This window comes from Periophthalmus magnuspinnatus, chromosome 17 (assembly GCF_009829125.3).
Source record: "Periophthalmus magnuspinnatus isolate fPerMag1 chromosome 17, fPerMag1.2.pri, whole genome shotgun sequence".
Lineage (NCBI taxonomy): Eukaryota > Metazoa > Chordata > Actinopteri > Gobiiformes > Gobiidae > Periophthalmus > Periophthalmus magnuspinnatus.
Window position 1 is genome coordinate 7,400,529 of NC_047142.1, and position 26,805 is coordinate 7,427,333.

General features: G+C 38.3%; 4 protein-coding genes across 4 annotated transcripts; all 4 read right to left on the reverse strand.

Moving 5' to 3' along the window:
- copb2 (COPI coat complex subunit beta 2) lies at nucleotides 1–5,434 on the reverse strand. The gene is made up of 22 exons (XM_033982083.2): nucleotides 5,314–5,434; nucleotides 4,767–4,904; nucleotides 4,579–4,665; nucleotides 4,352–4,478; nucleotides 4,107–4,255; nucleotides 3,882–4,028; nucleotides 3,639–3,738; nucleotides 3,421–3,563; nucleotides 3,139–3,338; nucleotides 2,871–2,981; nucleotides 2,699–2,787; nucleotides 2,507–2,613; nucleotides 2,276–2,419; nucleotides 2,023–2,153; nucleotides 1,737–1,944; nucleotides 1,534–1,644; nucleotides 1,223–1,437; nucleotides 1,005–1,143; nucleotides 793–930; nucleotides 641–718; nucleotides 427–546; nucleotides 1–349 (listed from the first exon to the last, which is right to left on the reverse strand). The coding sequence occupies exons 1-22, from the start codon at nucleotides 5,314–5,316 to the stop codon at nucleotides 254–256; spliced, it is 2,781 nt and encodes a 926-aa protein (XP_033837974.1). The 5' UTR covers nucleotides 5,317–5,434; the 3' UTR covers nucleotides 1–253.
- A 429-nt stretch (nucleotides 5,435–5,863) lies between these two features.
- On the reverse strand, nucleotides 5,864–6,645 carry rbp2b (retinol binding protein 2b, cellular). Its single transcript, XM_033982369.2, has 4 exons — nucleotides 6,500–6,645; nucleotides 6,191–6,369; nucleotides 5,997–6,098; nucleotides 5,864–5,917 (listed from the first exon to the last, which is right to left on the reverse strand). The coding sequence occupies exons 1-4, from the start codon at nucleotides 6,570–6,572 to the stop codon at nucleotides 5,864–5,866; spliced, it is 408 nt and encodes a 135-aa protein (XP_033838260.1). The 5' UTR covers nucleotides 6,573–6,645.
- A 1,504-nt stretch (nucleotides 6,646–8,149) lies between these two features.
- Nucleotides 8,150–10,294, reverse strand: rbp1.1 (retinol binding protein 1, cellular, tandem duplicate 1). The gene is made up of 4 exons (XM_033982368.2): nucleotides 9,963–10,294; nucleotides 9,592–9,770; nucleotides 8,882–8,983; nucleotides 8,150–8,264 (listed from the first exon to the last, which is right to left on the reverse strand). The coding sequence occupies exons 1-4, from the start codon at nucleotides 10,033–10,035 to the stop codon at nucleotides 8,214–8,216; spliced, it is 405 nt and encodes a 134-aa protein (XP_033838259.2). The 5' UTR covers nucleotides 10,036–10,294; the 3' UTR covers nucleotides 8,150–8,213.
- A 1,725-nt stretch (nucleotides 10,295–12,019) lies between these two features.
- Nucleotides 12,020–15,735, reverse strand: nmnat3 (nicotinamide nucleotide adenylyltransferase 3). The gene is made up of 5 exons (XM_033982367.2): nucleotides 15,662–15,735; nucleotides 15,056–15,180; nucleotides 14,471–14,654; nucleotides 13,252–13,337; nucleotides 12,020–12,867 (listed from the first exon to the last, which is right to left on the reverse strand). Exons 2-5 carry the CDS (start codon nucleotides 15,165–15,167, stop codon nucleotides 12,452–12,454), a joined length of 798 nt encoding a protein of 265 aa, XP_033838258.1. The 5' UTR covers nucleotides 15,168–15,180; nucleotides 15,662–15,735; the 3' UTR covers nucleotides 12,020–12,451.
- Between the last annotated feature and the right edge of the window lie 11,070 nt (nucleotides 15,736–26,805).

Genomic DNA, 26,805 nt, shown 5'->3' on the forward strand with positions numbered 1-26,805 from the left:
ACGGCAGATTTATTGAATAAAGTTTGCATTTGAGAAATCACAACTGTTTGAAAACATACACAATGGACTATTAAACATTTTCAGGCTGTAATGTACAAAATAAAAGTGAGATGGACAAAATCTACTAATTCTCCGAGACCAATATTATAATTTGCTAAAATGTGAACCAAAATAACAGCAATGTAATAGTTTAAGTACAAATACAAAAATAGGGAGGGGTGTTTGGTCACTTTCGCCTTTTATAAATAAAATCTTAATCCTCCAGGAAGTCGTCATCAAGGTTCACATCAGTGGTGTCAATGTCTTCCAGCTCCAAGTTGTCCAGGTCCACTTCAAGCTCATCCAAATTCTAATTTAAAATATACACATTTCAAATTTGATCAAAATAAAGTTATTTGTAATAACTAAAAATAGACATTATATTACCTTTTCTTTTTCAGATTCTGAAAATGTTGGAACTTCCTCTTCTCTTTCATCCATAAATGGAGCAAGTTCAGATTTTGCCTGGACCACATCCTCTACCAGTGAAGGAGACTCTTCAGTGTCCTGTGTGGATTGAAGAAAAAATGTTACACAATGATACGCAAGCTGAATACAGGCAAGTTCTGCTTAATTAGGTTGGTATCTGCTGCAATTATACCTTTGAAACAGGTAAAGAAAATGTTCCTTTTGGTTCATATCCTTGAGCTTCCTCAAGGATATTTCTGTCTTCATTTGGCTAAAAATGAGAAATATATACAAAGTTAAAATTATATATACACCAGTTGCGTTTTTCAAAAGTGATGGTCTTACAGTTACTAGTGGGTAATCAGTAGCGGGTCTTGAATTGCCCAGACATGTTTCTCTGAGGTAATATTCTGCGGCAAACGCTTCTTTAAGTCCAGGAAACAAGTTCTCATATTCTGTAGGGTCGGCCAGAGACTCAGCAGCCTGCAAGTAGTATAAAAAATAGTGTGATTTTTGATAAGGATTAAAGAAAAAATATTATTAATTTAATTTCTGACCTTCTGATTGACTTTAGCAAGGTTTTCTCTCCACAGTTTCACCACACGAGACACCTGGCTAGGCAGATAGGTACGAGCGAGGAAGGCAGCTTCAGGTAGTCTGTTAGTTCTGATCAAAAGCTCCAGACACTGATCCAATCTGCAGAAGAAAACATATTCAGATATAAGGCTTATTAATCTTGGTCATATAGTGAGGACATAACAATTTATTCACTTACTTTCCCTGCAGGAAGTAGGTCATGAAGGCTACATTGTTCTTTCCATCCCTCTCAGCTCCTTCGGCCAGTTTGCCCACCATTGTGGCATTGCCAGAAGCAGTAGCAAGTAGCAAAAGACCCCCGTAGTCCTGAGCATGGTGCAGGCACTCTTGGGCCAAGGCGAACTGGCACTTGCTAATAGCAAGCTCTGCTAACTGCTTCCATTTCTGCTCTGACTAGAATGAGAAAAATGTTATATGTAGACTTTAAAACATTAAAATATGTTTAAAAAGTGAGAATTACTGAAAATGCTAATATTAACTCAATCTCACCTCTGCCTCCACAGCCAACTGGTAGGCAATCTTTAGTTCACCAAGTTGCAAAGCCAACTCAAACCTGTGTTCTGGGTCTGTTGACACAGCCAGTGCCTGTTGCTTAAAACCCTGTTGTTAAAAAAAAACAACATTTATTTTACACATATTCATACAATCAGAATAATGTAATGTTTAGATAAAAGAAAGCTAAATTTCCATACTTGTTTCTCGAGGAAATGTGCTACTCTGGTGCGCTGCTCTTTAGGGATTGTGGGAAGAACCTTGTCAGCCATTCCAAAGTCTCGCCTCATTACAGCAGTTTGATACTCAAGAACTGATACTAGCAGGGAGTAGCTAACAATGTTAAGCTCTTTGTCACCCAAATACAGACGGTCATCTTTGGGTATGTAACCCAGCAAGTACATGGTCCTACAAAAAGATTTAAGTTAGTACAAGTGATTTGGCATGTCTATTAGACAACAGTTTCAAATTATGGCATAGTCTCACCTGTCCAGATGAGCTATGGTCACAATCTCTCCTCCAACATAGTAGTTGAGTCTGTTTACAGAGCTTGTGTATATGAAACAGTCTCCCACCCAAAGACCAGTTTTGACTATCTCATGAATCTCTCCTTGGACCTGGAGAAACAAAGTTGTATGTATATATAGAAAAAGCCCATAGTCAATTAAACAATTAAACTAATAACTCAGCTAACTTTATGTTGAATACATTTTATAAAACATCTACAGCAGACTGTCACCTCAAAGGCATCTTCAATTCCATCCTCAGTGACACCTTCATTGTTTTCTTGGGAGGCAGCCACTTTCTCTGCCATATAACGCAGAATAAAGAAAGACTCTTCTGTTGCAATACAGACAAGCTCACCCGAATCTGACCAGAAGATCTGAAAAATGTGGGATCACACCCAATTATTGTAAAATCAAAATGATTGATTATAATTATATAGTACAGATTTGTTTCAGGGACGTACATGTTTCGGCTGGATCTCAATGCGGCGTATAAGTTCTGTGTTCTCCCAGTCATAAAATGCCAAACCATTAACTGACCTAACACCAAGCAAGAAGCCTCCATAGATTCCTGCAAATTAAAAAGAAATAAAATAAAAACAAATAAGGACAAAGGTCAAAAAACTATAACTAGCACAAACAGGAAATAATTTTACCCTCAGCTCCAAAATCAGGCTTGAATGATTTCTTTTCTTTGAAATTCTTAAAAATCTTCACAATACTGTTGCTTTCTCTGATGGCATATCTGATTGGAAAAAAGACAGAGCACAAATAGAATTATTAAGAACAAGATCTCAAAAATGTAACAGACGGATGAAAGGTACTCACTCAGATGAGTCATGTGCCCAGACAAACTCCTGGGCAGAGCCAAAGCTCTTGTTCCTCAAAGCCATAGCAGTGTATATGATATACTCCCCATCTCCACACACCACCACAAATCTAGTGCACAACAATATTGCTCATCAACTTATTAAAAAAAAAAAATAAAATTAAAAATAAAAAAAAAAAATAAAAAAAAAAAATATATATATATATATATATATATATATATATATAAATATAATGGATTATGAGTCACTAATTTAACTCTCTATACCTTCCATTGGGATTGTGTTGGATGGTTTGTGGGTAAATTTCACAGCTGCCCATGTCTTTAACAGCCAAGGGAAGCCGCTCTCCATCTTTGATCTCTGCATCTCCCATAGCCTTCAGATTAGCCTGTTGAATTTCACTGTGTTTGGCCCAAATAATCTTTCCATTGGCGTCCATAGACATGGCTGGTTCCTCCCGACCAACCTGCAGGAGGCAGAATAACAATTTTTACTCTGATAAAAAGCAGTAATGGAGAAATCAGCACCAATGTCACTTGTCTCTTTACCTTGATAATAATGCTGCCTTCATCATAACCCAGTGCCACATTGTTTGAGCCCCTGAGGCCACAAACACACCACACTCTCTCCATACCATAATTCAGAGTGCTCTCCAGCCGATAAGTGCTAGAGTGCCAGATACGCACAGTGCCTAATGGCACAGAGACAACAATTAGGAAAAACAAACACATAGATATTATGCATTGACAAAAGGTTTACAACTCACCATCTTCTGAACCAGTAATAATTATGGGCAGCTCTGGGTGGAAGCTGACACACGAGACATTTTGTGCATGGCCCTCAAGAGTCTGAACACATGTTTTGTTCTAAGAGAGAAAAAGATTAAGTGAGCATAATATGTCTTAGGCAGAATGGAGGGAAATTAAATGTATATTGTGTTTCCAACTAAGCAGATAAAAATTTGTTATACAGCATATTAAAATAAAAAAAACCCCCGCAAATGTCATACCTGATAATCCCAGATCTTCACTTGCCGATCATCAGCCCCAGATATGAGATAGGGTTTGTCTCCTCCGCTGTAATAGTCAATGCAGTTAACCCCTTTCTCATGACCCTCCAAAGTAAAATTTGGGGAAGATGAGCCAAGCTGCCACACCTTACGAAAGACCATGGCAGAAACATCATTTAAACAACAAGTAAGTAAAATGTGTACATTTACAAGTGTTTATTTTACCTTAATTGTTCTGTCCAGAGATGCACTGGCAAACTGATTGTTGTCCTTGGGATTGATAACAATCTGCATGACGTAGTGAGTGTGACCCTCAAACACTTGGCTGCAAGACCACTTCTTCTCCCAGTCCCACAGTTTTATCAACATGTCATCTGTGAATGTACATAAAAACAATTGTAAAACTGTCTTGTAAATAATAATAAATTTATGGCAGGTGACTCTATCTTCAAAGGCTAAAGAAAATATACCGCTGCTAGTGAGAATGTAGGGCTGGGTTGGGTGGACAGCAATGCAGCGGATGTAGTCAGAATGAGCCTCAAACATGTGGACTCGCTCCAAGGTGTTGTAGTTGAACACACGGATTTGCATGTCATCCTAAACAGGTAGGACAATTTTTTAATACATCAACACACTTAGCGCTTAATCGGCTGGTGGTATACTGAGTGAAATGTATACATAGAAAAGAGTCACTTACTGCTCCAGTGATGACCCAGTTTTTTCTTGCAACAAATTTAGATGCTCTTACTGGTAGATCACAAACTTCAAACGTCTTCACAAGCGTCTGTCAAAAAAGTATAAACCACCATTTATTTTAGCACTGAAACTATTTTTTTTTATCATTCTAAAGCTAATAACAGTGTCCCTTGAGTAAAGATGGCCTACCTGTGTTTCATGGTTCCACACACAGACACTGCCGTTGTACAGACTGGCCAGCATCCACGGCTCTGTGGGATGGAGGTCCACACTCTTCACCCGGTCTGACCTGGCTGTCAGCCGCCGTTTGATGTCCAGTCTCAGAGGCTACCAGGTGATAATGTTTAACATATTAATACTGGTTGAATTATTCATACCAAATGGAAACGTGTGCTAAATTAGTAAAAGAACAACACAACTGAATTTTAAATAGCTACCACACAACCGGGGCTAGCATGCTAACGTTTAGCCTAACAACATAGAAAACCATATTAAACATTCTAGACTGAGACCACACTATGGTAAAACAGTTATTAATGAACCACCGTGAAACGTAGAAAATGTTATTGCACGTCATGTTTTTATTGTTAAAGTGAAACATAAAACAGCAGCTTCAAGATCAAGCTACATAGCCGCCGCAACGATATTTACGAAAAAGCATTCATCCTACACTCGCCTCGTGTCCATCTATAACGGATCACAAATATGATTTGTGTCTATAGTGGACTCAACTTACCATATTGCACCCCTTGCTGCTGCTTTAATCCCAAAAGACACGTTTTAAAGTATTGAAGTCGGCTTCAAGTGCGAGGATTTGGTGAATGATGCTGTGCACTGACGTGGAACTTCCTGAAAATTATTATCGCGAGAGTTGGGTCTGAAGCGGTGACGTGCCACGAAAGCTTCGGCTCGCGCTGCCAACTGGATCAACAAAATGAGCAAATACCTCCCATTATTCGGAAAATCTACTTGGTGAGTATGCACCTGTATATTCATCATTCGAAAAGAGCCCATATTAGACTAAAGACATTGTTTTAATGGATTAGTGGCCTAGGTGGGCCTGGTGTATGGCATGGGTCTCTCCACTAGAGGGCGACAGTGAGACCATAGGTTTCTCAATTATGATCAAAGTTTCTGTTGGTGATGTAACACAGAAGCAGTTGATGGACAGAAAAGTGGATCTGTCCAGGGTACTCAGATATTTAAGTAAGCCTACTCCACTCACATAGATTAAAACACTTTATTCAAATTAACAGGAAAACATGCAAGAAAATATAAACATTTTTTTATTGTTTTTTCTTGAATACTTGGGTACAAACTACATCTTCACATGTCAGCTCCTGCAGAAAGAAATAAAAATACATCAAAACTGAATACATTACTGGGCACATAGTAATTGGAAAGCTTGATGTAATTTACCAGATAAAGTTTGTCATCCTCTATCCAGTGTTTCCAGCCACGGTTTGCCTTCTCTCCTTCTTGGGTGCACACCAGCTTATCCCCCTCCCATACCACTAAACTCTGTGAAAATACATATTATTTATTATTATTGCTCACTATTCAGCATTATTTACTATACTAGTCATTTGGACTAATACAAATCATCCACTCACCTTGACAGTTCGGTTGTCTAGTCCTTTGGTGTACTCTTCAAACTCTACTCCTACTGTAAAGGGCAGCTCATAATTCCTTAATGTGCTCAGGGTTTTGAACTCAAATTTATCTCCTTCTTGAGTAACAACTTTGGTCTGAGACAACGAAATTGCAATTTTTCTAGTTGCAAAGTCAATATCTAGTGAGAAGAACAATCAAATCTAATAAGAAATACCAACATGTTGCAAATGTGAGAGACAATGTAAGACATATCCTGTTGTCATGCAGATAGAGGAGAAGTTATGACATTAAAAAGCCAAATCTCTTACTTAATGCTTTTAAATAGTCTTCAAATTTGTTGCTGGTTTCCAGTACCCATCTGCCGTTGTAGTCTGCAGGCATGGTTGTAGCTGATTACACTATAGACTTTAGACATTGGAGGAGCGCAGTGTCCTCTTGCTTATATTTAAGTCAAGGGGCATGTGGGTAGAACTATTGATACAGAGTTTACTGCCTCAAAGGGATTGGCGGGGTCAGTTGTGTGGGAAGGGGAGGGGACAGTTTTTTTTTCCCTTTGAGGAGGGTTAGGGTTGGGGAGAGAGGGGGAGCTATAGGTTATAGGACAGAGTCAGGGTATGGGTGCCCAAATAGACAAACATAGCTCAAATATTCCTTTACATGTGTGTACTTAACAGACAAATGTACAGATACTGACATTATGTAATAGTTAGTTCTGTGTTTGCCTTGTCTATGGGGTAATTTGAGATCATTGGGGTTAAGAAAGGTTATGAACACACTATTAGAGTTTTGTTGTGACAAGAGTTACAGTTTGAATGTCTTGTAGGTATGAACATAAGTAAAAGAATGCAAAATCTACTTTTATTATTACTTTTTGATATACAGTAAAAAAAAAACACAAAAAACAAAACAAACTACAGTTATATAGTATACAAGCTATAACTGCTAATAATTAGCCTATAATAATGCTGTTGCTACTTCACTTTTGGGATATTTCTGCCTGGCGATGATGCGGACATGCAAAGAATAACATCAATACTGCAGGGAACAAGAAAGAAAAAAAACTGCTGATATTTCTCAAGAGACTTAAGTCTCAGCTTTAAATTTAGTGTACACAATAAAACGCTTATCAAGGTACTGAGTTGTTATTACTTTGTAATAAAATTACAAACTATTACATATGTTATGCATTGTTAGGTCAAATTGGAAGGTTTTCCAATATCAGACCTTATGTGCACCTATTCTCATCCATTATGGAGTTTGAAAACTACTATCCTGCGTATTTACAATAGTAAAAAAGGTAGTCACTTAGACAAGGTTGAGCCTTGACTACTTTTGAAACCTTTGTTATAATGGATCTCTCCTGCTGAATGCAGGATTACTATATGTTATTTTATTGACGGTGCATCTAAATAGAACATTGTCTTTGGCTTCAAGCGCTCATTGGGCCTTATATGAGAGAGCATCATTTCTGAAGCAGCCAAACCAGGGACGATCAATAACAAATCCCTAGGAGAGGCATAACTAAACAGTGCCTGCAGGTAGATACAGGACAGACAGTGGTTTAGAGTGAATGCACAAGAAGGAAGGGGGAAAGCCACTGAGAAGATACTATTTACTGTACTATTTTACACGTACACTGAAATATACACGTGAAAGAAGTTTCATTTTTGCTTTATTACTTATTACTAAATGACACAATTCACAAGGAATTGGGCATACAACATATTTACACATATAATATTTTCATGCAGACCATTTCCATCCAAATCTTCTAATTTATCACTAGATGGCACACAGCAACAAGCTTTAAACACTTGTAGACCAAAATCAATACAGATTCCACCATGAGAATGAAACAAAGTTGGGTATAACAGGTTTTTACAATATTACAATATTTGTCACACAATGTTGAATTTATGTATTGAACCAGTACAGCACTATGCGTCTGTTCCAGGCGCTTAAGTGGACAAAACAGATGCCAAGCAGTGGAATGTGTCCCCAAAGAAGTTCATAAAAATTGCCCTAAGTCTTCTTGAAAATTTGCTTGCAAACAGCGCCTGCAGCTCTCAGTTCCTGCACACATATAATCACATTTTTCATTATTAGTATTAGTTGAATGTAATTAGTAGATTTCAGCCACTAGAGGTCGCTGTTCATCTTCAATCAAATGACGCCCTTTGACTTCCTGGTAATAAATAATTTCATGGTTTTGTGACTAAGACACCTGCTGGAATCACTTAATTTTCCCTCCCTTGGTGACATTGTGCAGAGTAAACGTGTGTGGTGCTGAAAATGGTGTTAAAATGTATTAGACTATTCAGATGCAAATGTTTTCATTAGCCATTCTCCCTGTTTAAAAGAAAACATTAGTGAAATCATTGTTACATGAATTAGGTTTGCCGAGCAGTGATAAGAACATGACACTGGAAGTTACATTTTCAGCTGCCAAGACTGCCAAGACACTGTGTCACATTTAACTATTACGGCGATGTCTGGGGATTAATTAAATTGTAGTCTTTTGTTATTCAAAATGATGTGTTTTGTTACAATGTAGGTAACCTTATGCACTCAGCAAAGTCCTGCAAAATATATTCACATCACACTGAGAGCTGAGAGGCACTCTGACTTTTGGGTTTAAGTGTCCAAATTGAATGTATTAATATTCACATCAGGGAGGGATGTTTTCTTACCAAATGGAGTTCATCTCCTTGCACCCAGTGGGTCCAGCCTCGGCCTTCAATCTCCCCCTTCTGAACACATACCAGCTTATCTCCCTCCCATGTGATTGTGGTCTGAGGGGAAAGATAATATATAATACATATTATATAAACTGTCATTTGGTTAAAGTTCAAAAAAATGAAAAAGAATATAAACACATTTACCACTTTAACTGGCTTTGGGTGTGGCCCTTTGTATTTTACTGCCTTTTTCTGGTCAGCAAGATGAATTCTTACTCAAGGTTAGTCTTTCTATAATTTAAATTAGAAACTCTAGCAGTGTGTGGCAAAGAACTACTTCTCACTTTATATACTTAACACAGTTTAAGGTAAAACGTACAATGACTTTTATGAAACCACAAGCAAAGAATTGAGCAGTCCATAAGTTGTTAATATTTTCAGAATTTTCTGAGGTCTGTAGGAGTTTATGTAATAAACTGTGTACTGTGTACAGTACCATGATATTATAGGTCAAGGCTATTTGCCATAAGAATGCACATTTGAACAAGTTTAGATAATTCAATGTACACCAATAACCTGCTTTTAAATACAAAGGAGAGTTTCCCTCACAATTCTTCATACTCCCAACAGCTGATCATCACTAATCAACTTACAATTTTGGGTTTATCCAGAGGGCTCAGAGAAAGCCTTTGATCTAGGTTAAAATTCATGCTCTCACTTACCATACACTTCCTGTCATCCACCCCGGAGAGATCCTCCTCAAACTCCTTGCCCACATAGAAGTCCATGTTGTAGTTCTTAAAAGTGCTCAGTGTTTTGATGATGATGTGATCTCCGTCATGGGTGATGTCTTTGTCTGGTTTCAATAAAGTGGCAATTTTTCTGATGGCAACGTTCACCTCTGCAAGTGGAAGCAATAAAAATACTTTAAAATAATTTATGAAACATGCAACAGTCCTGGGGAGGAAAACTATTTTTAAACCAATTTTCAATCAAATATGTGATTACACCCACAGTATGAGGCAGTAGAAAAGTTGGTAGTTATGAAGCCATTACAATTTGGCACAAAAATATGATTTGTTTTTGAACTTACCAAGGGCCTTCAAATACTCCTCGAAGTTCTCATTGGAGACCATTTTCCAGTATCCGTTCAGATCAACAGGCATTTTGGCTGCTTTTCTAATGTTACTTCTACAGAACAAGGAGACTGGGGGCGTCTGGCGCAGGAGTGCATGGCCCGCTGTCAAAAATCCCAATTTGAATCCCACTCTCTCTAATCCGATTATCAACACTGGCTCATTTGTTGTATTGAAAGTGACACTTGCACCTCCTACTCTCCACCCACCAAATAGTCCACATAACCAATGCAATCTGTATTCATATAATATGTTTAGAGACACGTGTCCCAAATAGTGAGTGTAGTGTACAACATGCATGTACAGAGCTTACCCTGCCTCAATGGGATTAGCTTGAATGTGCCTCCTTTGTTGCTGGAATAACATATGGAATTCCACGTGTGACAGATTTGCACTTGTTGAGGCTTTGTTGTTAAAGTGGCTTTGGAAGATGTTTCCTGAATGCATAACCAGCAAAGAGTCTGTATGGATAGAAATTATTCTGAACATAGCTGACTACTGCTACTAACATTCATATTCCAATCTGACAAAATAAAAATCACAATCACAGCCTTTGATAAATGCAGGATGTTTTTCATTTAGAGTGGTGCAGTCGTCTGTTTAGACTGGCTTAGTTCACATCTAGCCTTCCATTTCCTTTTAATTTATGGCTTAAAATGACCCACAATTCAAACTGATTGTGTTTGAAATTGCTGAGCTCTTTGTGAAGCTGACACTGTAGTTTTGGCCTCTGTCGTCTGATTTACTCTAATTATCAGGTGTTTTTTTTGTGGTAAATATAAGAGCAGGTTTAACTGATGTCTGGAGGGATCGTCTGACAGACAGTAAATGGATTATTTGTTGGTTCTTGAAATTCCCATGTCAAAGCTGAAGCACGTATAACTAAATGAAATTTAGGCATGGTAAGTTTATTTGCATAGGGACTTGTAATTAGGTAAAAAAGTCCAGACGGAATTAATAATTCCTATTACGCTTTTGTGAATTTTAGGGTTATTTTTTATTTGATGGTTTTGAGTAAAAACTTGTCCTGATGAACCCCAGATTAATTGATTTGACTGAAAACAAGTGGGTTTCTCTTTATGCTTTTTGTGTCCATGACCTTGTAAGTTCCCTTTTATCAGATTATGGACAAAAAGAAATAAATTAAGAAAAAAGTCCATTTACCTCATAAGAGGCTAAAATGAAAGTTAAATAACCTATTTTTAAAATGGTCTTGCTTAGATTAACCTATCAGGCCTGTCCAATCTTCTCTCTCTCCTAAACAACTTGATTAATTTGATAATATTCCTTTTGAGCAGAGCTGAGCGAACACACACATTAGTGGACAAACAGTGAAGCTCAGAGCCAGTGAACTGAGTGAGAAAACAGCTACTGTAGCTGGGCAACTAATCCTTGAGAGAAAACAAGAAGAGCTAACACAAACACAGAATGATAAGAGTAAACTGAATGGATGGAGAGTGAATAGCTGGGAGGCTGCTAGGCAAAATGTTAAAGAGATGAAAAATGAACAGACTTTTATTCCTCTGGGAGGCCATAGACTCAGTGGTTGTGTTCATCAACCAACCCAAAAGTCGCAGGTTCAATCCCAGCGCAAATCAAAGTGCACGCAGTTGTTATGTCCTTGAGAAAGACACTTTACCCACTTTGCCTAAGTATGAATGTGGTGCGTGAATGAATGATGGTTATATTGGCAGCCTTCCTTCTGTCCTTCAGTCTACTCCAGGGCAGCTGTGGCCAGTAATAAACCCACCAACCAGGATATGAATAATGAATATACTATAGTGTCAGGTGCAATGCTTATATATAAGCCATTCTTATCATTATTAATATATAAAGTTACAATGATATTGGAAAAATGTAAATGTCTGTACAGTACTTCATATCAAAGGCAAACGCAGCTATATGGCCACAGTTAAATAAAACAATTTCATGAAACATTTGTTTTCTGAATTGACAAAATTTAAAAACTACTAGAAGAACAAACACTGATATTGGATATTACGGTTGTACAGCTGTATTTATTCGGCCCTTTTAAAATGGAGCCACATGTCACCATGGCCACAAGTGACACAAAAATTAAAGTTACATGGCACTCACATAAGTTTTATTAATAAACCTGCACCCCTCATAAACAAACCCAAAAGAAATAGATACTCATTGTAACTGCTGTTGGGCACAAATACCTGAAATTGCTTCTTGAGTTCAGTTCCATTACAACACACAGCAGTATTTGGGAACAGAAACCATACCTCTTTCTGACTGAAGTCGGTACAAACAGTGTGACTGACTGCTTATGGCTGAAAGCAGGTGTTGCCTGACAAACACATTACATTACATTTGAGCTTGTGCAACCCTTTTCCTCGGTGCAGTCCAGTGGAAATAAATAGATGCCGTCTCTGAGGAGAGGCACTGATGCTTGAAGCTCTCTCCCGTGTTCTGTCACTGCTCAGTCATCCAGGCCGCTCACTGGATTTGTGGCCTGTTTGGTGAGCGGCCTCAGCAGTGTGCCCTGGTTCCTCTTCTCACTGTCCTGCGTGTAGAGATTGTGCTGGTGAATATATTGTAAAACAGAGTCAGGGATGAGGTATTTCACAGTGGCACTGCGTCGCAAAGCCCGCCGGACCTCTGTGGCACTGATCTCGTTCCTAACCCACTCTGTTACTAGAAATATATTATGTCTATGACGTGACAAAATGTCCAATTCGTGCACTGTTCTTTCAGGCTGCAGTCCTCCTCGGCTCACGCAGACGACGCCGTAACGACCAGACACTTCCTCAATGTGCTCATCCAACCACAGCCCTGGGGTTTTAAAACTATCGAGAAAATCTGCTCCACAAAGAAGCTTCAACTGGACAGATGGATCTATGGACAGAAAAAGATTTACATGTTAAATATTTAATGTAGATTGTTGACTGCCAAAATGATTACCGGATGTATGAAAATGCAATATACAATGTTGTCAACACATTTGAATGAAAAAAACACACTGCAATAGATCAGTGCAGCATAATAGAGAATAATTGACACGTTTCCTCCTGGTGTTCAGCTGCTCCCGCTCCACACGCAGAGTCATCACTGTAAATCATGTTCCTTCAGTTACCCTGATTCTCTTTGTCCTCACATGAACTGTCACACAGGTGATCTCATTCCCTTTTTACCCTAAAGACAACTTCAACAACTTCAGCTCTGCAACTTTTTCACACCACTGCACAGGATGACATTAGCAAGATGCCAAGGTGTTCTTACTTGAAGTGACAGTGGGACAATCGTCTGAGAACATGTGCGTTGTAGTGCTTTTCTGGTATTCCTGAAGAATACGATTGTAATGATACCTGCACAATCAGACACAAACAAAAGACAGAAAGAACAATAATTACACTTCCATAAAGCAATTTAGTCAGCCTTATAACACAGTAACTGCCTTACTTTCATTATTTATTACCACATGTTTAAATCTTATTATAAATAATATAAAATATATAAACAACTGTAATATTTTACAGCAAAGCCTCTTACATATGAGGAGCTTTGCATGTGAATGAGCTGGGAGAGCAGTAGTGACGTGGTCTGGCCTCACCCGGGCTGAGGACAACGGACCATTTCATGTGTGGATCAGCCCTGTGGTTGCGCAAAAACAGCTTAGGGCAGTTCAATCTAGAGAGGTCACTAAGAAGGAGATTTAAGATTGTGCAGAGGAGGCACATCGGGCGAAATGTGAAAGATATTCGAAAGTATGCCCTAGTATATATGATGATTACAAATGAAGAAATACTGTCTCCCAAAAAAGCAATATCGACAGTATACAGAAAAAAATCTCTAATCCATATAAACAGAAATGATTAGTCTAATTCTGAACATAAGCCACATACTGTACTGTTTGTCAAGTTTAGTTTACTTCAGTTTCCTTTTTTAAAGTTGAAAGTCCCTCCAATCAGACATGTTCCCCTTTAAGACATTATGTCCCAGACAACCTTTTACATCCAATTATTCCCTATGGACAGATAGTTTTAACTACTGATTCTGATGTCGTCATATCAAAACCTGCTCCTCTCATTGGCTCTACATTCAGATCTGTTTCAAAAGGTCTTGCTACAAAGAAGAGATGACAGAGAAAGAAATACTATTTTTGTGCTAATATAAAGCCCACATGGACAAAATAAGAGGAAGCTTGAGTGCTTGAGTAAAGCTGTTTTTGAGAAATGTTATGGTCTTTTTAGGCTTTTAAAGCAGGAAAATAAGGGAGATACATTTTTGTCTGAATACTATTCACCTCTACAAATGAGATAGAACTATTGACATAATGGCTAGATAAAATAGCTATGTAATTTCACATATAAAAGAATATATTATAATATACTAGTTACATTATAATAATTGTTCGTAATAATGCTACATGACACATTACCACAGCGGACAAATTCTCTTGCTTTATAGGATTTCTACAAAAACAGATGATGCTATTAACCTCATGGTGACCACAGTCTCCGTCCAGTCTGGCTGCTGGCTCTCCCATTCATCAACCTTGATCCAGTCGGAGGTCTGCAGGGCTAACTTTGCCATGGCTATTCTGTGTTTAGCTGGAACCAGGCCGTGCTTTCCATAGGCGTCGCTCACAGGAGACACAATGCCACCTAGAACCTTGTACTGCCCTAACATTATAAGAAAATGCATTTTTTTTTACATTAATACACCAGTGTATTGAACAGTGTTTGCATATAATTATTTTGTTTACAAAATATAGGGTAATACATGACAAAATATATTATAAACTAAATTCAACACATTCCTTACACTAAAAAGAAATTTAAACTAAATTACATTTCAGTAAAAAGACTAAAACAATTTTTAATCAACTATTACACTAGTAATTATTTGAGCAGCCATACCAAAAAACACACTTTTAAACTTAAAAAAAAAATAATGTTTTTTAATAACTATGTGTGGATGCTTAACTATATCAATAAATAACACTGTGCAGATAAACCATACTAGATGCATGTGACCTGATGGAGGAGGTCTTGTCTAAAACATGATTTCTAATAGCTCTTACCTGTGCTGTGCATGTGGTCCCGGGCCAGCTCAAACAGTCTCATGTGCTGGTTTGTGATTGGATTAAAGGAGCCACAGGCTAGCAGTACAAGAGGGATCCGGCAACCAGCCATATTTTCACTCAGTCTGAACAAAAATAATAAAAAATATTGTCTAATTTAATTGTACATTTTTATGTACTGACACCAATTTGTATGTACATAGTATTTTTCTTTTAGTTTATATTATCCTTCTTTAAACAAATCAATTAATCAATCAATAAATATAAAAGCATGTCCTGATTTAAAAAATACCATTGCAATGAAATGTGACAATAATTACCACGTGCTCAGTCAGTGCACTATATGTACAACTGGAAGTAGTACATATATGATCTGCTGATCTGTGTTGATCTAATTGTGACCGAATGATAGAAAAACAAAAGACAAACCAAATAATATTATATTATCACTGAATAACCTGTCTGACATTGAACTTTAATCAAGCCACGCAGAAAATTACAAACACAGTGTCAATATCTTTTACATGTAAAAGTGCGTCGCTTTAAGTTGTTGTGTAGTAATAAAATACACATTAAAATCCTGCCGTAAGACATCTGTAACATTACCTTTACGACATTGTTATTGTTGCATGATGGGAGTGCTTCATCTTTTTAATTCCCCCTGAACACAAAGCTTCAAGTGTTTGGTTCCTAGTGTCGAAGACTATGTGGCTCCCTCTGGCGGTCGTCTGTGGATAGTGTTATTGAGCACTGGCGGAGCTGTCCGTGGTGCTGAAACAACTTGCTGCACTGTAATTACAAGGCGTGTCTTATACAGGCTATAATTTAGTCCCGGGAAGAGGTCAAGGCTTTATCTTTAGAATGAAAAAGGCAGCAAAAACATATCTCCAATTGAAAAGTACCATCATTACATGACCTTTAGAGCCAAAGCACCACTGTGCCCAATGCTCCAATAACCGTCTGTTATTAAAACCATTAGCCTATCTTTCCCAATGTTCAACAGTGTGGTGCTGATCTTTAGAAGGCCACCAAACTATTATGGCATTATGGAGTACATGTAATTTCACATAAAGCAGGCAGTGGCTCAGTGGTTAGGGCGCTTGTCCACCAACCCAAAGGTCAGAGGATTGATAACCAATCAGTTGTTGTTGTCTCCTTAGGCAAGACACTTGAACCCCTGTAAATCCATCTATCCAAAAAAGAACTTGGTTGGTGTGTTATTATTAATATCATTATTATTTTAAAAATAATTAAACCATTAAAACGTATAATAATAATAATAATAATAATAATAATAATAATAATAATAATAATAATAATAATAATAATAATAATAATAATAATAATAATAATAATAATAATATACAAAAATAATGCTCATATTATGGTTGTCTTACACTCATAAGGCTCCTGTTACAAGTTTTAGTTTAGTAGTCCAGTTGAAGGTAACTACATTATTTCAAAGTTTGTACATTTGAGGGAAACAACAAACAAAGTCATGTGATTGATAATGATCGCCTAAAACATGATTACAATGCAGTGAATGCCTAAAGTTGGAGTGGACATACTGAGCACATTGAGCTCATTAGATGCCTCATTTTTCTGCTGCTGCAGCTGCTGTAACTTTGCTGCCACTCTCCATAGAACTGTCTTGGGACAGTGTGTGGTTGTGTGCCAGTGATTTGTGTGCATGTAAATGTTGCCTTGTGCATGTGTTTTGTCTCTGGATGCTGGCTCTGTCTTTGTTATCCTCTTAACTCACGTGAGGTCTGCCCATCTATAATCCCAGAGCACACTTCCACACCCACACAGTGAGAGCAGAGGGAATAAGTAAGAAACATGCAGCTGCTGGAGACGACCAGTGATTCTGCCACAGGGCGAAAACTGAACCAGTCAAATCTGTGAGGGGGAGTAGTACAGCTCTGCCTTTTGGGCTCTTGTTAAGAAAGAGCTGCTAAAACAGCAGGCTATGGCAGATGTGCATGAAAGAAATGTGCTCGCAATGGTTGCCATGAAGTTCTAAACACAAACAGAACAGAACAATCTCTAACTGAAGCAAAAAGCAACATTTAGTGCAATTCAGGGAGGAAATCTGTCAATGGATTATGTAATGTTCTACAGTATTTCTGGAGTAGGTTCAATGAAAGAGTGTTAGTCATAGCATGGGGAAACTAAGACAACAGTAGTCTTATGTTGTCTTAAAGATATAGTTAATTATTAAAGGTGCACTATGTAACATTTTCTGATGGGGGTAACATCAACTGCTTATCTCCACGATGATGTTGCCTTTGTTGCTTTGCCTGGAATGTTTTAGTAGTACAGTATGGTATTATACTTAACTTGAATATATTCCATTGCAGATATTTTATATTTTCATTGCAAAATAAAGACAATCTTGCTGTGAACAAGCCCCTCTCTCCTCAGACCTGTAATTTGACCTGGTGGTGTCACCTGCCTGTCTCCATTAAGACACATTTAATGTCACACATTGGAGCATTCCAGGCAAAACAGTAAGACCTCCATTTAGACAATGTTCCACCAGAGAGGTTTAAGGCACTTTTAGTGTTTGTGTGTCACATACATACATACATACATACATACATACATACATACATACATACATACATACATACATACATACATACATACATAACAAAACACAAATAAATAATAAGTAAATACATGCATACATACATAAATGAAAGGGGATTTAATTTTTGTCATACTGATAAGAGCAACATCCACGAACATACTTATACAAATAAACAAATGTATATACTTCTTATGCATACTTGACATTTACTTACATAACTTAGTATCGATGCGGCATCATCATGTTTAATGTTTATCTCGATTTGAAACAGGAAAGCAAAAGCACTGCTGACGCTACTCTCTTTTCTCATCACTGTAGTGCGTGCACACTTTCTCTCTCCCTCTCTCTTTCTTTCTCTCCCTCCCTCCTTCTCCCTCCTCCCTCTCTCTCTCTCTCTCACGTCGTCAGAGCAGAGCGTTGGAGAGCAGGCAGGCACTGTACAGGGGAGCTGGGATTTGTGAAGAGGAGAGGACAGGGAGACATCTTCACCCACACCGCCCTGAAAACAAACATGAAGCACCGCGGGATATCGTTCCTTCTTTTTTGGCTCATGTGGGGCCACTCCTGTGCATCTGCGAGAAAAGGTAAGAGGAAATACGATCAAAGTGTGCCTCGCTTCATTGCATGTGCGTTGTTTGATCCAGAGAGAAAGAGTGTCCAACTTTGCAGCTGTTTCTCACATTCTTTTTTACACGCTGTAGCATGATGATGTTAGCTGTTTATGTAGCCAGACTCATGTATTAGGTGTGTTCTTGTCTTGGAGAACCAGTGTAATTAGCAGGTGGGACACGTGTCATGTGAGAAAAAGTTAGACGTCAAGTTACCTATAGATATTGTATTCTTGTCGCTCGTCTTCCAATAGAACTCTATTTCTCTAGCTGTAAATCATCATTTCTACTGGCATCATCTGACATCTATTATTTTTCCCCATGAAAGGATCAGTGTTGCCAATCGTTTGCATTGCCCAGATAGATATTGTCTCTACTAATAATAGCCCATAATGAAACAAAAGGTGGAGAAATTAAATTAAACAGATTTTAATTGGCTTGTAGGAACTTCTCAACGCACAGGTTACAAAATATAATGCACACATGTTTTCGTCTTTTTTGCTCTAAAGGTATTCTTACATTTTTAGAGGTTAAACTAACACTAGGTCAAATGCATAAATCAATGTGATCCTTGAAACTTTTAAGAAGTTACATTGTTTTAAGGATTTGTTAAGAAAGTTGTTTTAAATCATTCATCTGCAGCAGTGCGAGCCTCCTGTACCTTTGTTGTGCACACGTTAGAATCCGCCTTTGCTTGTTGGTGCTGATTAGCTTGTTGGCCAGTTGTATGATGATGATTTCTGACTGTTCTTATTGATTAGTGCTTAGTGGTGTGCAGGTAGTGGTCTGGTCTGTTGTTTTCAATCACTGTGTACTTCCATATTTTTCCCTTTTTTGAACATGCACAGAGCTAACGTGCCGACTGGTGGAGCCTCTGAAGTGCAGCTGCGGTTTACACTGGTATTAATTGGGTCTCTGGAGTGAGAGTGCAGAGCTGACTGTCTGTCTGCACTCAACCAAACATTATCATTATTTTCCCTGTTTATGAAGGACCTCCATATGGCTCAGGGCCAGCATGAAAGGCTAACTAGCTTCAGATTAAGGTGAGAGCTGTTTGTGAAGCCATCTGCATAGGGCATATACAGTGTGCGTGTGCAGGTGAGCGGCTGGCCACACTCTAATGAGGATCTAGAAATGATTGGGGCTGTGTGGACTTATTCTGTTATGCTGCTTGGGGAAGGAAAACATTTCAGTGTTGGTAGAAAAAATAGATCAAGGCCTTTCTCGACCGGATGTGTGCGCTTGTCATTTTGTATTTACAAGCTCCACCACATCAGCAGAATGTGGTGAATACCTCAGGCTTTACAGAAGAAGACAGGAAATAAAGCCCAGCTCCATGAATGCCGGCAAACAGAGAGCGGGTGAACGCACCGAAAGTGGGAATGGAAAATCAGATCAGATTTATGGTAGTCTTTTCAACAGAGCCATCGAGCTGCATTATCCACACTGCAACATAAATTGTGGAAGCCATGGAGGCGGCAGAGGCGTAACTCAGACCCTGCTCTCCGCTGCAGAGACTGGCCCTGTCCATCTTTCCCTCTTTACTGTCAATTGTGGCCTTTCTATTTTCTGTGGTTCTCCCTGGTTCCTCCTGTGTGCTCTGCTCCACTGAGCTGATGTTATTCAGAGGGCAAATGTCACACAGGCAGACCATGTTTCGTCATCCACTCTACTGTCTTTATTCCAGCGCTGTTCGGCTTTCCACACCTCTCTTCACAGACTTTAGAGCTCTAGTGAGATGTAGGAAAAGATAAATTTTCTTTTACTTTCTTTTATATATGTGGACTGAACTTGAAATTAGTTTTTGCTCAATCATAATGTTATACAGTAAAGTCAGTGGTTTGTTATGACAGGGCATCTGGTCACTGTGCTCTGAACTATTTTATTAAAGAGATATGAAAGCTAAATTTATTATATGTTTCATCAGCCACAAGGTGTCACTAAAAAACACAAACTAAGGCTTGTAAAGGTTTTTGTGATGTAAAAGTTATCTTCATTGTGAGATGGGGTCACTTTGCTTTGGTGGAAGTCTTTCTTCTCTTAGTGCTCTAGTTTATTACTGGTTTGCATTCATCTTGTCACTGGCTATAGGCTAACTAACCCCTATTTACTGTTTCCACATTTTACCAAGACCAGTGATGCAATTTAAAGTGCCCATAGAATGAAGTTTATTGCAAAGTGTGGTTTGTTTGTTTTGACATTTAGCTGTGAGCACTGGGACATGTCTATGCTAATGAAGGCAGATTTGCAAATGCAGGCCTAATTTGGATGTTAATTACTTATCTGGGCTAATTATAATACGTCTGATGAGGCATAAGGTAGAGGGCAGGAAATGGAGGCGTGTTATCGGTGATGTATGTGCTGTTATGTTTGTGTGTGCTGTGGGTATAGGTACAACAGCTGCTCATGGCCCCACTGCTGCACACTGGGTAATGCTCCTCCTGACCTTATGTCAACATGTAATGTGTGAAAACAATTGGGTGATTTAACCAAACTGAAACAGAAGAAGCACAAGGGAATGTCTAAAGTCACTGTGGTTGAGTAGTTGAGGTGCTATTCTTAAGTTGCCTGTCCAGCCCAAGACTACATCCTTTTCCTACAGAGATGTGTACTCTGGACCCTGGTGTTGTCTGCCACAGGTCCAACGGACATGGACCGGAGATACATTGATTGCTTAACACTGCGAGTCTGAACTGAGAGAAGTTTGATTTATTCTTAAGTGATAGAAAACCAATGATAAAAATAAAAATTAAAATTAAAATTAAAATTAAAATTAAAATTAAAATTAAAATTAAAATTAAAATTAAAATTAAAATTAAAATTAAAATTAAAATTAAAAAATAATAAAAAATAATAATAAATAATAATAAATAAATAAAAATAAAAATACTTGTGTGTCTGTTGAGTTTGGGAGAGGTGGCAGTGACCAGACTGTAAATCCTCTGAATGTCAGGCTAATTCAGTTAATTATGAATAAAATAAGGAAAATGAATGTATTCCTTGTCCATGGGTTTGTTATTACTGCAGCACATAAATGTTCTCATTAGAGTTCTGAAAGAAATATTCTAAACACATTCTTACTTTGCACAGTGATTTAAATGCATCTTGGTGCTTGATTTAGATGTGTGTGGGTTTTCTGCTTAAGGAGAGAAAACAGATAAACCAAAAGGCACACCACCACATGCACGTTTTAGGAGTTTGAGAGAGACTTCAAATTTTTATCACAGAAAGAGCAACTTTTCAAGGAAAGCTTTGCAACTTATTTTCCTAAATTTTATGGTCTTCTTGGGCAGTTGTAATTGAAGTTTACTCACAAAGTGTACTTTGTATATTCCCGATAGACTGTTCCAGGCTGAACTAAACACTGAAGTGTCCTCTGAGCTCAGCCATTGAAGTGTAGTCCATTGTGTATACTGGCTCCATAGTCTTTTTATTAAAGAATATAGTGTGGCCTGTGGAGACTCAATGATAAAGCTGAAGTTATGAAGACATGCTCTGGTGCACACAGTTTTAATTATAGCTCACCACAACTTAATATGTGTTTGTGCAGCTCACATCGGTGTGTGTTTGGTGCTTCAAACCCATTTGAACATAAAGACATTCACGTGCACGGCTGCAGATGTGCACGGCTTTTTTCATCTCACACAACTCAATTGAGTCATCTCCTTGATCTGCGTTTCAAGCTCTCCTGTGTGAGCCTGTTGTATTTTCAGTGCAGGGCTGCTGCCGGCTTCATGTGGCTTTGTACTTGATTTCTTTGCTGAGGATTCTCACCCAAAGAAGCCATGAAAGTGTCATGTGATTTGTGTGCTGAGATGTGAGCCTGCTGATGTTCGACAACTCCAGTTTTATAGAAACAAAGTGAAACTCATAGAGCTCAGGTGTAAGATATACCAAAAGAAAAGGCTTTAAAGTTATTTCACATTGTCAACATCACGTCCTAAAGTACAAAAGGTGAGAGTGGCAGACAAACCCAGGAATCTGTAGACAACAAAAATACACCAAAGGCCTGTTGGTGTGTTGTGTGTGCGGCTCTGCGCAGCTCCTGTGGTTCTGACACACTTTGGACTCACTATAAGAGCAGTGGATGTATTCCCTAAAAGTGTGTTCTCCATTTCACTGTAGGCTATTTGTTTTAGCTACATGTGTTTAATGTTGTCTTCGTGTTTCTCTCTGTGTGAGCTCTTGCTATTTATGTCCTCATCTTTTTTTCTGCTCTGCATGCGTAGCTATTCTTATCTAACACTGGTCAAAACCAACACAGCATGTCAGTGTGAATGTTGAATAAGCAAAAATAGGACTGTCGCTGTCACTGGTCCAACTCACTCTACCAAGAAAAACTAACAAATTATTTTTCACTTGCTGCACTGAGTCACAGAGCGGAGTGCTTATGGCTCAGTAAACTTTTGTCCTTCGGTTACAGTACTTTTGTTCATGCCTCATAATGAGCCAGCTTGCAGCACAAGCCATTTCTGTTGGCGCGGCAACATTTTCCATCGGGGCCCTGTCACAGCAGATGAGCTTTAATTTTGACTTACTTAAATCTAATGACATTTTCTGTTTATTTTACTCATGCTCCATCGCCTTTGCTATTACATCTCTGTTGCCTGTCAGCAAGAAGTGCCATTAATCTTTCTGCAGGTTCAGCATTGTTTTAGCGTCTGATAATGCTGCTTACCAAGGGTTTTCAAAAGCATTATTGTTAATCGACATTTGTTATCAGAAATGCAATTTATTTTTTCATCAGCACAGGTAATTGCTAGTATTTGTGTTTCATTTTGATGTAAAACTCCTCCACAGCCTTGTATTTATTTATTAATTTTACAGAAAGAGCAGCCTTCAGATTGTTGTTTTTAGTTTCAGAATTCACAAGATGTACAAACAAAGATTTATTTTGTTAATCTAATTCTAAGATCAGTAGAGAACCAATGTGGAAATAAATAGACAGGTATGATCTGGATTATCATATTAAGAGGTCTTTTATGGCTACAAGTTTGAACTCATTATCTTTTCTTAGTTTTTATTTGTATGCAAAATATACTTGATCTTCATTGTTATTATCATTTCAGAAGATAAAAGCAAACTGTTTCATGAAGGGAGGACTTCAATCAGGTGTAGGTGGTGGTAGGTGTGCACAATCTACGGCTTTGTTCAGAGCGTGACAATGAACCCAGCACCGAACCCGCGCATTCCTATTCAAATGCCAAGGCTTTATGTGTAGATTGCTCACCCCCATATCAGGGTGCCACTTTGCTCTGTAATTACAGTCAGTTTGTAGTCTTCACAAGAATACAATGGCTATTGTATTGATTTAAAAAGACACCACAAACACAATGATGTATCCGAGATTAAAATGAATTTCTGCAGGCAGCCAAACAAAGGCTTCATCTTTGGTCATGGCAGCATACTTACTGTAACATCCTAAAAAGAAAATGAAAAATGTGTTGAGATTTTCTTTTTTTTTCTTGATGACCCACTACTGAAGTCGGGTTGTCGCAATAGAAAATGTGACACTTTGATTCTAGAGGAAATGTACTGATACTGATTTCGATACCACAATGATCATAACTGACAATGAACGGGACCGGCGCCGTTCAAGATAAAGAAATTGCTTATACTTTGGTTATCTGGAACAGCAATTTGTAATTTATAACACAGATTCTATTTCTGATCTATGTTATAATGTTGTTTCCATATCAAAAACACACCTGGAGTTGCGTTTTGTTTCATTCACACATGTTTAACCCACAAATCCTGCATATTTAGGCTGAGCTATTCTCTCAAACTGAAAACACTCTGTTCCACCTTGTGATGTCATGTGGTAATACAGGAAGTGCTCCACTGTGTTTTTAAACTCCATACGCCTCCACTTGAATCATTTAGATAATTTCAGCTGTGGAATTTCCAATCTTTATTAAACAAAAAGCTAAAACAAAAGGTAAAAGGTAGCTGTTAATTTAAAAACTACCACTACATGACATCGCAAGGTGGAACAGAGCATTTTGAGCAAACATGTGTGGATGAAACAAAACACAACTCCAGGTATGTTTTTGATGAGCTAACAACTTTCTAACATGGCTTAAAGCTCACAAGAGTATAGTTGGCATAATATAGAACCTTTAATTTTAGTACATGTGGTCTTGCGGTAGTTCTAAAATTGTTGTGATTTTTTTCTGACGTGATACGTGCTCAAATGTCTATCTAGTTTCGTTAGTAGTTTTAGTATCTGGGCTTTGATTTTCTGACAACCCTACACTGAAGTACATGGGACTGGAGCTTGTTTTGATGTAAGACTTCTCTCTGGGCTTTGGTTCTTGTCTGCTCACACACTCACAGTCTGTGTAATGATGCTTTCTGGTGCAGTTGGGGATCAGATGTGCGTAGTGACCGGAGATGTTGGGTCTGTAAACAATAAGACTGATGTGTGAAAATCATAGAGACACATCTGAGAGAAGACTCCAGCTCAGTGCTCTTCACCCCATGGCCCTCTCTGCTGTCTTTTCAATTTCCACACTTTAATGACTGCTGCTGGACTCTCACATCCCAGCATGCAGCACAAATGTCATGTGGGATGGTCTGAAGAATAAGGCTCTACGGGTCAGTCTGGTCCTAAGGGTATCTTTGATCTACTTTGCTCATTAAGAGTGGGTGAAACAATGTACATGACGTAATGATATAAAAATCAGTCGGTCAATCTGAAGAAATCGTTATGTCGTGATGTCAGTGCTTTTCCATTTACTGACATCTTTTATCATGACTGACAGGTATAGTCCAATGAGGTTTATCTGGTCGTCTGATAATTTATTTTAATAGATTCTTTTTCCAGACCAAGGTTTAGTTTGTTTTCATACCTGACAGTCTTGACTGCTCACTAACGCTCTTTTCCCCAGAGTGGTCGTGTAATGTTGCTGTGACGTGTCCCGTCAGTTGATTTAAACAGGTTTTGGTGCTGTCTTCCTACCGATAGGGACAGGACAACAGAGTAAAATATATGAAATACCTTACATTTCTTGCAATAAAACCTACATCGGGGAAACAGATAAGGCATTCAGTACATGGAAAAAAGAACATGGGCAGATTGTGGGAAGGAAACAGCAAAGTTGTGCACACAAGCAACAAAACACAAAGCAGAACAGGAGCAACTCAAATTCTCCATTTCTGACCATTGCAAAAGAGAGATCCACATTATGGACTGGGATGGAGCAAACATCAATGGGACAGAGGACACAAATATCATTGCTGGATTACGGAAGCAATCGAAAACGTGCCCATGAGACTATAAACCGGGACATGGGTGTTTTTTTACTCTCACACACCTGTGATACTGTCCTGAAGAAGTCAGACTGTAGATGGCGCTGTCGTGCTGCCTCCAGTGAAGTGTAAATTTCAGAGGCAGAACACCTTTGGTATCTCTTAAAAGCAATTTACAGCTACTAATTATACAGACAAATACATAATAATCCACAATTCATTAACACAATTGCTATATGAATTCTTTGTTATATCTCTCATTGTCTGGTCATTGTGTAATATACATGAGGTAAAGCAAGGCAAGTTTATTTGTATAGCACAATTTGATCACAAAGTAATTCAAAGAGCTTTACAGAATAAGACAGACATTAAAATCACAATACAACAAATCAAAAACATAAACAAATACATGAGATCTTTAAGAAACTGTCCAATTTCTGATTATAACCTAAGGACATTTTTTTAGACAAGGTTTTGTTTGGAAACTGGTCACAGATCAAAACACTGGCTCAACATATTCTTTTGTCAATTGTCAAACCTTCTGATAAGATTCTGAATACACTATAGTGACTTTGATGTTGGTAAACTGCTTTGCTTCTCTTTCTCTTGAGTTCAGACAAGTCACCTTGAGCCTGTCCTATTTATTGAACCCTTGCGTTCATTTCTTTGGCAGCTGACTCTGAAGTTGAAAGGAGAGATGGAGGATAGAGGCATCTGAGAAAAGAGTGAAAAAGAAGAAAGACGTGCGGCTTGAGTGAGGCCGACAAAAGAGACGATGCTCAGAGGCAAGGACAGACAAGAAACATGGTCTGAGGGAACAGATCGCTACAGGACAAGAAAACGCTGTAACCACTGAGAGGCTTAGATGAAAGGAGGTGTGTTGGTGTTGCCGTTGGCGATGGCAGTGCGGTGGTCAGTGGTGCGGCCTGAAGCGATTCATCATGATTATGTGATGTGGGCAGGTAATGTCACAGCAGGCAGTGCGGGCACAGCCGGGGCAACGCTATTTTTGTGCCTCTGTCTATGCCAACGCTGATTTGGTTGTTCACAGGATCTGTCCCATGTCCTTTTGTCCTCTACGAGCTTTTTGCCTCTTGGTATACTTTGTACTTCCCATGATTGGAACACAAACTACAAGCACGTGATAAGGCAGAAATACGTCACATTTATTAAGAATTAAGTACACAATTTTGCATGTATAATGATGATTTTTGTAAACAGCGGAAAAACCTCATTGCCTGACCTAACTAAAGCTTTCTGATTCTTTTGAGAGTTCATACTTCATTGTGATTGGTTGT

What these genes read in the sequence shown, in the direction of transcription:
- copb2 (XM_033982083.2), bottom strand. An exon ending in ACTGGGTCATCACTGGAGCA is followed by an intron (nt 4,479 to 4,578) that starts GTAAGTGACTCT and finishes CTACCTGTTTAG; the next exon opens with GATGACATGCAAATCCGTGT. An exon ending in CTACATTCTCACTAGCAGCG is followed by an intron (nt 4,256 to 4,351) that starts GTATATTTTCTT and finishes GTACATTCACAG; the next exon opens with ATGACATGTTGATAAAACTG.
- rbp2b (XM_033982369.2), bottom strand. Translation starts at nt 6,572, where the DNA reads ATGCCTGCAGACTACAACGGCAGATGGGTACTGGAAACCAGCAACAAA. An exon ending in TAGACAACCGAACTGTCAAG is followed by an intron (nt 6,099 to 6,190) that starts GTGAGTGGATGA and finishes GTATTTTCACAG; the next exon opens with AGTTTAGTGGTATGGGAGGG. An exon ending in AGGATGACAAACTTTATCTG is followed by an intron (nt 5,918 to 5,996) that starts GTAAATTACATC and finishes TTCTTTCTGCAG; the next exon opens with GAGCTGACATGTGAAGATGT.
- rbp1.1 (XM_033982368.2), bottom strand. Translation starts at nt 10,035, where the DNA reads ATGCCTGTTGATCTGAACGGATACTGGAAAATGGTCTCCAATGAGAAC. An exon ending in TGGATGACAGGAAGTGTATG is followed by an intron (nt 8,984 to 9,591) that starts GTAAGTGAGAGC and finishes CTTTCCCCTCAG; the next exon opens with ACCACAATCACATGGGAGGG. An exon ending in AAGGAGATGAACTCCATTTG is followed by an intron (nt 8,265 to 8,881) that starts GTAAGAAAACAT and finishes ATATGTGTGCAG; the next exon opens with GAACTGAGAGCTGCAGGCGC.
- nmnat3 (XM_033982367.2), bottom strand. Translation starts at nt 15,167, where the DNA reads ATGGCTGGTTGCCGGATCCCTCTTGTACTGCTAGCCTGTGGCTCCTTT. An exon ending in GGACCACATGCACAGCACAG is followed by an intron (nt 14,655 to 15,055) that starts GTAAGAGCTATT and finishes TTATAATGTTAG; the next exon opens with GGCAGTACAAGGTTCTAGGT. An exon ending in TTGTCCCACTGTCACTTCAA is followed by an intron (nt 12,868 to 13,251) that starts GTAAGAACACCT and finishes TTCTGTCCATAG; the next exon opens with ATCCATCTGTCCAGTTGAAG.